The sequence below is a fragment of the Stenella coeruleoalba genome, assembly GCF_951394435.1.
Source record: "Stenella coeruleoalba genome assembly, chromosome: 3".
Taxonomy (NCBI): Eukaryota; Metazoa; Chordata; class Mammalia; order Artiodactyla; family Delphinidae; genus Stenella; species Stenella coeruleoalba.
Window position 1 is genome coordinate 55,549,367 of NC_137148.1, and position 10,143 is coordinate 55,559,509.

Sequence of the window (10,143 nt, forward strand, 5' to 3'; positions counted from 1 at the left end):
CATGGGTTCGAGCCCTGGTGTGAGAAGATCCTACATGCCGTGGAGCAACTAAGCCCATGCACCACTACTGAGCCTGAGTTCTAGAGCCTGTGAGCCACAACTACTGAGGCTGTGCGCCACAACTACTGAAGCCCGTGCACCTACAGCCCGTGCTCTGCAACAAGACAAGCCACCGCAATGAGAAGCCCTCACACCACAACGAAGAGTAGCCCCCACTCGTTGCAACTAGAGAAAGCCCGTGCATAGCAACAAAGACCCAATGCAGGCAAAAAAATAATTAAATAAATAACGATAAAAAAGTATTACTCAAAAATAAACCAAATAAAGTAAGAAATAATTAAAAAAAAAACCCACGTCCGCGATCCTTCCAATACCCTACCCTTGCTACATCTTTTTCTTTTTTTGTGGTATGCGGGCCTCTCACTGTTGTGGCCTCTCCCGTTGCGGAGCACAGGCTCCGGACACGCAGGTTCAGCGGCCATGGCTCACGGGCCCAGCCGCTCCGCGGCATGTGGGATCTTCCCAGACCGGGGCACGAACCCGTGTCCCCCGCATTGGCAGGCGGACTCTTAACCACTACGCCACCAGGGAAGCCCTGCTACATCTTTAAATGCTTCGCTACCAATGACCTTTTATAGTACCCAAGCTCAGCTACTCACTTCTATGGTCTTTATTATAACCATTATATATAACCTCTCCAAAAACTCAACTGCAAGAATCCTACTCTCCAACTACCACCTTCTAGGCTCTGCAACTTATTCCTTCTAGTAGGTTGATGATGACAGTCATTCCACTTCCCTGGGACTGGTAAAACAATGATCCTCACACTTTTTAAACTGCTTCTCACCATGGTAATGTCCTCACTTCCTTTCTTAGCCAGCTTTAATTGCACCATCGATCATTAAGACAACTCCCTGTACTGCCCCCTTCTCACTTCATACTAGGTAAAACTACAACCCTATTAATTTCAACTATTCATTTACTTTGTGTCTGCCCTCACACACCTGAATTTGAATTTAGCTAGCAAAAAATACAATCATGCTGCCTAGTCTCCTTTTCTTTTTAAAATAAATTTATTTATTTATTTATTTCTGTCTGCGTTGGGTCTTCGTTGCTGTGCACGGGTCTTCTCTAGCTGTGGCGAGCAGGGGCTACTCTTCGTTGTGGTGCGAGGGCTTCTCATGGTGGTGGCTTCTCTTGTTGCAGAGCACAGGCTCTAGGCATGCAGCCTCAGCAGTTGTGGAGCACAGGCTTAGTTGCTCCACGGCGTGTGGGAATCTTCCTGGACCAGGGCTCGAACCCGTGTCCCCTGCATTGGCAGCGGGTTCTTAACCACTGCGCCACCAGGGAAGTCCTAACTAGTCTTCTTTAAACTCATAACCACAAATCTGAAGTAGGCCTTTAATGTTGCCTAGATTTCCCTAATGCAACACTCATCCACTCTCCTAGACGTTTACTTCCTACCTTCTCTCTTCTCTAACCTCCAACACCTGCCCCCTGCCCCTCCTCACCAGTAGGCTGATGACCTTGCTTCTTTTACTGAGAGAACAGCAACAATCAAAACAGAATTTTCATAATCTCCTGCCACTATATCTGCCCATCCACACAAATCTGTACCCATATAACTGTCACCACATGAACTGTCAATATTTCTAACAAAGACCAAATCCATTCCCTCTTACTACGCTAGAATGTTGCTTGCGCAATTCTCTTCTCTCCTGCAATGTCAATTATACCGTCCTTACTGGATCTTTCCTATCAGCCCTGAAACATTTCTCCCATCTTAAAAACAAAAACACAATTAAGAATCCTCTTCATCTCACTTCCTTCTCCATCCATTGGTCAATTTCTCTCTCTTCCAGTACCCACAATAAAACTTGAAATATTTGCTCACATATGTTGCCTTGAATTTCTCCTCTCCGACTCTCGAACTCGCTCCAATCACATTTCACCCAAGAATGAGTTCTAATCTTACCCCCTTATAAACCTGCCTTACTTGCAGTCTTCCCCATCTCAGGAAAAGGCAACTTCATCTTTTCAGCTGTTCAGAGCAATCTTGGAATTATCCTTGACTTTCCTCTCTCAAGCCTCTATTATCGTATACCCGTGCACAACCTGTTGCCTCTGATTTCAAACTATATCCAGAAGCCAAGTAACCGGCTGTCCACTGCTAACAGCGGGATTATTCCAATAGACTCCTAACTGGTTTCCCTGCTTCGCCCTGGCCTGACCCCGCACACCTCACAGTCGGAGAGAGAGGTGGACGACCAAGGCACAATCGAGTAGCAGTAGGGCCTAGGCTCAAAGTCATCGGGAGCCCAAACTGGGCGAGGAACGAGCTTGCGGCTGAGGCTCCCAAGTGGGGATGTACAAACATGCGGACCTCGCACTGAGCCGACTGGCCGGGGAAAGAGCGCAGGGTCGGGGACAGCGCCGGCTGCGACCTCACCTGGCCTGTGCCGCGCCGGAACAGCACCGTGTCTTCCGGCTCTGGGACGCCGCTGCTACTGCCGCCACCGCCGCCGCCCATCGCCATGGCTAACCTGCTGCCGGGTACGCGGCGTGGGCTAGGTCCCTCGGCGAGTGACGACTTCCGCCGCCCGGCCTCCGGGAGCGGAAGAGCATGGCGGCCTCAGGGCCGCCGGCCGGCGGGGAGGAGTCCCCGCGCTTTCTGCCCTCCGGCGCCGCCTACCCCTGTCGGCCGCATAGGTGTTTCTTCTCCGTATCCTCTCAATTCTTTGATTTCACTTTTTCGTCTGTTCCGAGAGTGATTCGACCAGAGTTTTTGTTTGTTTTAAACAATAAATCCTCTTAGGAAAATAGCGTTCGTTGCAGGTCACTTAGAAAATAAGCAAGCAGTAAAATAAAAAGCAGTCCCTTGGTAACCAATAAAAATATAGGTACCATTTTTAAAAAGTGCTTTTAAGAGTTTTATATACTTATTTTAATTTTATTTTCACAACTCTATGAATTAGGGGCTATTTTCTCATTTAAAATGGGAAACTGAGGCACAGAGCGTTTACACAAATGCCTGGAATCCAGCATGTCTGTAACATTACCCAGCCTTAGCATTTAGTTTAATATCTCTTCTCCCAAATATTCTCTAGTAACTTTTTGAATTTAAAAACATGAGATGAATTGTTGTATTCTTTTTGTTTGCTCGTTTTTTCATGTTTGTCTTTACATGGGTCAAGGGGGCTTTTAGTTCTTAGTAGGAGCTTACCCTCTATTTTTCCAGTATTCTTTATTAAACATTTGGGATTGCTAAATGGCTTCCAAGTACCTATTGTCATTTGTTCTTTTTTTTTAAAGGTCACCCAGGGAACTTTGATGGCTTCCTTTGGCTTCTGTAGATACCAGAAATAGATGTATTTTTTAAAAGCTCACTTAGATTTCTTCAATCATAATTCTCACAATGGCATATGATGCAGAAATTTAAACAATTTGGAACCAGGTTTCTTTTTATTTATTTATTTTTTAGATGGAATTTACATACCATAAATTCATCATTTTAAAGCATGCAATTTAGTGGGTTTTGGTATGGTCACAAGATTGTGCAGCTACCACCACTATCTAACTCCAAAACATTTTCATCACCCCCAAAAGAAACCTTGTATCCATTAGAAGTAACTCCACAGTCTCTCCTCCTTCCAGCCTCTCACAACCACTGTCTCTATAGATTTAGTTGCTCTGGATATTTCATAGAAATGGAGTCATATAACGTGACCTTTTGTGTCTTTTTTCACTTAGTATAATGTTTTCAAGGAGGAATTAGCTTTAATGAATTGTCAGCTGTTTTAAATGGCAAGTTCTTTGTTGGAAAAGTATTTCTACTTATCAGGAAGTAGATAAGTAGATTTCCACCTACCTTGTTCCTCAACAAAAATGAACCTATGGCATTTTTGTCCTCAAAGAAAACATGTTCTTTTTTTCTTGACGGTGACATCCAGATTTGAATCACCATACGTATTTTACAGTTATTCCATATGATAGACAAAGCACTCAAAGCATAATGTAGAGGATTTCCAAAGGAAGCCGTTTCATCAGATTTGAAGGCACTTACGTAAACATTAAATTTAACTGTATGATCATGGGGGGTTGCCAATCTGAGTACCATGCCTGGCACCTGGCAGGTCCCCCATACACATGGCTGAATGCGTAAGTCCCCCAGCTGCAGGAACAGCTCCATTTTCTGAGGGCTCCCCCCACCGCAGGATTCTCTTACAGGCTAGTCCTTATGGTTCTGCCTTGTACACACAACACTTTATTTTCGTATTCTGTTTTCCCTGCTAGCAGCCCCTGTGACCAGGCGTCTTCATGTTGTTATCTCTGTACCTCCTACAAGGCCAGACCAGAGTAAGTGGTGCCAGAAAAGTTTGGTAAATCAATGAATTGTGGGAACCCAACCCAGCTCTAGCACTTTTGTCTGCAGGCTAGTCTACCAGATTCAAAAAGAGGAAGGTTATTCACAAGTGCATAAATTGCACTTGCATAAGAAAGAATCTCATTAAGTAGACCTCCATAAAGTTCAAATTTTGATGATCTGGGCATATCCGAGGTGAAGCTTACCCAGCTTTATAATGAATTTGCTGGAAAGTCACGTAGATAGTCCAGAATATTTTTTAGAAAGCACTTATCTGCCCCCAGGTGAGCAGGAAAGGAAGCTGGGAGGTACAAGAGAGGCCCCAAAGAGGGTCTGTTGGGCCATTTCTTAGCATCTGATCCAATTGGTGAGGAAAGTGACAGCAGTCCAAAGAAGACTCAAAGAAACAGAAGTTCTGGGTTTCCCTGGTGGAGCAGTGGTTGGGAGTCCGCCTGCCGATGCAAGGGACGTGGGTTCGTGCCCCGGTCCCAGAAAATCCCACGTGCCGCGGAGCGGCTGGGCCCGTGAGCCATGGCCGCTGAGCCTGCGCGTCCGGAGCCTGTGCTCCGCAACGGGAGAGGCCACAACAGTGAGAGGCCCGCGTACCGCAAAAAAAAAAAAAAAAAGAAAGAAACAGAACTCTCTGCTGGCAATAGCTCTTTTGCCTAAAGTAGCCTTCCCACTGTCACATGGTGCAGTTTTAAAGTTATGGTGAAATGCTAACAGGCAGTTTGGATTAAAGTTAACAGCAAATCATGGCTTCACAGATTAATTGCTGCACAAATAAATTGATGTATAAGTATTTGCTTTTAAATCTTACATGGCAAGAAGTAAATTAGAAGTCAAACCATTTTTTTCTCCGAAGACTAAAAGGACAGAATGTCTTTGATGACCTTGAGAACAGCATACTGGTTTCAAGGCAGACTGTTGTTGTGTAATCTAACCAACAATGATGTAGAACGTTTTAAAATTTTATTTATTTTATTTCTGGATGTGCTGGGTCTTCATTGCGATGTGGAAGCTTCTCAGTGTGGTGGCTTCTCTTGTTAAGCATGGGCTCTAGAGCACGGGCTTCAGTAGTTGTGGCACACGAGTTTAGTTGCTCTGTGGACTGTGGGATCTTCGCGGACCAGGGCTCGAACCCGTGTTCCCTGTGTTGGCAGGCAGATTCTTAACCACTGTGCCACCCTGTGAAGTCCCTGATGTAGAACTTTTCTTAACACGGTTATAAAATAAATCTTAGAAGAAAAAAAAATAACTTCATGAACTGGAACCAATCTTTGCGCATATGGAATTCTCATACCAAAAACCTATATTCGGCGACTCTTGGAACTTGCTGATGATAAAGGATTCAAATGACTAGTGATCAAGTTTCCAGTTAGGATAATATATATTGGTACTGTCATGTAGAATAGCGAATAAACAAAAGAGAAGGCCAAAACTAATTAGTTCCTTACCCTTACCTTACCTTCAGAGTCTAGGGTCAGGAGATTAGAGATGTGTCAGTGATTTGTGTACAAGAATGCTCACTGATTGGGACTGACATACATACACTACTGTGTATAAAACAGATAACTAATGAGAACCTACTGTATAGCACAGGGAACTCTACTCAATGCTCTGTGGTGACCTAAATGGGAAGGAAATCCAAAAAAGAGGGGATATACGTAAACGTATAGCTGATTCACTTTGCTGTACAGCAGAGTGAATACAACACAACACTGTAAAGCAACTATACTCCAAAAAAAAAAAAAGACTGCTCACTGAACTATTACTGCAGCAGAAAGCTGAAAATTCCAAATGATGTTTTGGAAGAATATTTGAATGATATTATGGACAAATGGTAGTATAATTCATAAATGACATAGATCTAATTAGTCATCCAATATGTAAGGCTTGGATTCATTACCCTCACATCATATACCAAAATACATTCTGGGTGACTTTTATAAACTTGGGATGGAGGAGATTTTAAGATAGAAATAAGAAACTATGCAAGGATTGAAAACTCGAATACATTTTGGGGGTCAGGCAGGTAAAGGAGATGAGTTAAAGAGGAGTAAGCAATAAGGGGTGGTGGGTACTGTAATCAGTTACCTTGAGACTATCCCTCCACACACCCCCCAACTCATTCCACCCACTCCCTGCCCAAAGGCATTCAAGTTCATATTAAAAATTCTGGGGGGAGGGGGGAGGGGGGAGGGATGGAGTGGGAGTTTGGGTTTAGCAGAAGCAAGCTATTATATATAGAATGGATAAACAACAAGGTCCTACTGTATAGCACAGGAAACTATATTCAATATATTGTGATAGACCATAATTGAAAAGAATATGTATATATGTATAACTGAATCACTTTGCTGTACAGTAGAAATAAACACAACATTGTAAATCAAGTATACTTCAATTTAAGAAAAAGTGGAAAAAATTTTTTTAACATGTCAGGACAAGTCTGTGGGCTGTCAGTCTGCATCTTCAGTTAATAAAGAAACTAGGCATTTAATTAAAAATTATGATGAGGTATCACCTCACACTGGTCAGAATGGCAATTATCAAAAAGTCTACAAATAATAAATGCTGGAGAGGGTGTGGAAAAAGGGAAACCTCCTACACTGATGGTGGGAATGTAAATTGGTACAGTCATTATGGAGAACAGTATGGAGGTTTCTTAAAAAACTAAAAATAGAGCTACCATACGACCCAGCAATCCCACTCCTCCTGGGCATATATTTGGAGAAAACCATAATTTGAAAAGATACATGCACCCCAAAGTTCATTGCAGCACTATTTACAATAACCAAAACATGGAAGCAACCTAAATGTCCATGGACAGATGAATGGATAAAGAAGATGTGGTATAGGGCTTCCCTGGTGGCACAGTGGTTGGGAATCCGCCTGCCAATGCAGGGGACACGGGTTCCAGCACTGGTCCGGGAAGATCCCACATGCCGCAGAGCAACTAAGCCCGTGTGCCACAACTATTGAGCCTGCACTCTAGAGCCTGCGAGCCACAACTACTGAGCCCGTGTGCCACAACTACTGGAGCCCGTGCTCCGCAACAAGAGAGGCCACCGCAGTGAGAAGCCTGCGCATGGCAACGAAGAGCAGCGCCCCCCCGGACCACAACCAGAGAAAAGCCCATGTGCAGCAATGAAGACCTAACACAGCCAAAAATAAAATAAATAAAATTAAAAAAAAATAGATGTGGCACATATACACAATGGAATACTACTCAGACATAAAAAAATGAAATAATGTCATTTGCAGCAACATGGATGGACCCAGAGATTAACATACTAAGTGAAGCCAGAGAAAGACAAATATCACACGATATTGCTTATATGTGGAATCTAAAAAAAAAAACCAAACAAATGAACTTATATACAAAACAGAAACAGACCCACAGACATAGAAAACAAACTTATGGTTACCAAAGGGGAAAGGGAGGGGATAAATTAGGAGTTTGGGATTACCATATACAAACTATTATGTATAAAACAGATAACCAACAAGGACCTATTGTATAGCACAGGGAACTATACTCAATATTTGGTAATAACCTATAAGGGAAAAGAATCTGAAAAAGAATAGGTATATATATGTTTAACTGAATCACTTTGCTGTACACCTAACACAATACTGTAAATCAACTATACTTCAATTAAAAAAAGAAAAAAAAAAGAAACTAGGCATTTGATCATGTGAATAAAAATTCTGGCAAAAGCAACATAAACAAAATGAAAGGACAAACAATAGTTTAGAAAATATTTGTAACATAAGAGAAACGAATATTCTTTTATATTAAAGAAAAACTCTGTCAAATAAAAATAACAGCAAAGCAAGCTATTCATAGAAGAAAAAACCAAAAGGGCCAATAAATATGAAGATATGCCCATACTCTGGAAGCTCTGTATTCTGTCTGCTTGGATTTATATCCTTAACCTGCCATTTACTAGCTGGGTGACCTTGGGTAAATTCCTTAACCAAAATCTCAATTTGTATAAAATCTATAAAAATGGACATAACTGTAGTACCTACATGTGAAGACTAAGTAAAACAAAAAGCATAAAGTAGAGAGAAAAAACATAGGTATTTCACAAAAAGGAAAATCCATGGGACTCCCCTGGTGGTGCAGTGGTTAAGAGTCTGCCCCCAATGCGGGGGGCCTGGGTTGGATCCCTGGGCAGGGAACTAGATCCCACATGCATACCACAATTAAGAGTTTGCATGCCACAACTAAGGAGCCCAAGTGCCACAACTAAGACCCTGTGCAACCAAATAAATAAATGTTAAAATATACATATATACCCCCCCCAAAAAAAGGAAAATCCAGGGAATTAATTCCTTGGCAGTCCAGTGGTTAGGACTCAGTGCTTTCACTGCCAGGGCCCAGGTTCAATCCCTGGTCGGGGAACTAAGATTCTGCTAGCCACATGGCCAATCAATCAATCTGATAATAAAAATAAATAAAAATTTAAAAAGAAAGAAAATCCAAATGTCCAATAAATATATGAAAAAATGCTCAACCTCTCTGGTCAGAGAATTGCAAATTAAAAACTAAGATACCAGGCGCGGAGAAGTCTGCAAAACAAGAGGTGGAAGATTGGGTTAGCGACGGAACAGTTCGCGCCGGAGCCACGGGCAGCAGTGTCGAGGTCTGACCTGGCCACTGTGTGGTACTCTGAGGAAAAGCTACCGCCAGGTGGACGCGCCGCCGCCGCAGCAGCAGCACCATCATGGGGAAGGGCGACCCCAACAAGCCGCAGGGCAAGATGTCCTCATACGCCTTCTTTGTGCAGACTTGCCGGGAGAAGCACAAGAAGAAACACCCTGACTCCTCGGCCAACTTCACCGAGTTCTCCAAGAAATGTCCTGAGAGATGGAAGATCATGTCTGCCAAGGAAAAATCCAAGTTTGAAGATATGGCAAAAAGTGACAAAGCTCGCTATGACAGGGAGATGAAAAATTATGTTCCTCCCAAAGGTGACAAGAAGGGAAAGAAAAAAGATCCCAATGTGCCTAAAAGGCCTCCATCTGCCTTCTTCCGGTTTTGCTCTGAACATCACCCAAAGATCAAAAGTGAACACCCTGTCTTATCCATTGGAGATACTGCAAAAAAAGTGGGTGAAATGTGGTCTGAGCAGTCAGCCAAAGGTAAATAACCCTATGAACAGAAAGCAGCTAAGCTGAAGGAGAAATATGAAAAGGACATTGCCACATACTGTGCCAAGGGCAAGAGTGAAGTGGGAAAGAACAGGCTCCAAGAAGAATGAACCAGTCCAATGTTCATAGCACCACTATTTACAATAGCCAAGATATGGACACAATCTAAGTGTCCATCAACAGATAAATGGGTAAAGAAGATGTGGTCTGTGTGTATACACACACACAATTAAATACTCAGCCATAAAAAAGAATGAAATGTTGCCATTTGCAACAAGTATGGACTTAGAGGGTATTATGCTGAGTGAAATAACTCAGACAGAGAAAGACAAATACTTATGTTATCACTTATATGTGGAATCTAAAAAATAAAGTAAATTAGTGAATATAACAAAGGAGAAACAGACTCACAAATATAGAGAACAAACTAGTGGTTACCAGTAGGGAGTGGGAAGGAGGGAGGGGCAAGATGGAGGTAGGGGATTAAGAGGTACAAACTACTATGTATAAAAGGAATAAGCTATAAGTATATATCACAGGGGATATAGCCAATAATTTATAGTAACCAGTTTTTTTTTGGCTGCACTGCGCAGCATGCAGAGCTTCCCTGACCAGGG

At 42.7% G+C, this 10,143-nt stretch overlaps 2 protein-coding genes across 6 annotated transcripts in view; one reads left to right on the forward strand and one right to left on the reverse strand.

Annotated features, from left to right (window-relative positions):
* Positions 1-2,569, reverse strand: part of LOC307183163 (survival motor neuron protein-like) — a 45,751-nt gene extending 43,182 nt beyond the window's left edge. For all 5 annotated transcript variants that reach the window (XM_079915286.1, XM_079915285.1, XM_079915282.1 and 2 more), the window contains exon 1: positions 2,450-2,569. In XM_079915286.1, coding sequence (XP_079771412.1) covers positions 2,450-2,536 — 87 coding nt within the window. In that variant the 5' untranslated portion in view covers positions 2,537-2,569. The remainder of the gene's footprint in view (positions 1-2,449) is intronic.
* A 6,530-nt stretch (positions 2,570-9,099) lies between these two features.
* On the forward strand, positions 9,100-9,525 carry LOC307184649 (high mobility group protein B2; the record flags this gene model as incomplete). Its single annotated transcript, XM_079918277.1, has 1 exon — positions 9,100-9,525. The coding sequence occupies one exon, from the start codon at positions 9,100-9,102 to the stop codon at positions 9,523-9,525; it is 426 nt and encodes a 141-aa protein (XP_079774403.1).
* Between the last annotated feature and the right edge of the window lie 618 nt (positions 9,526-10,143).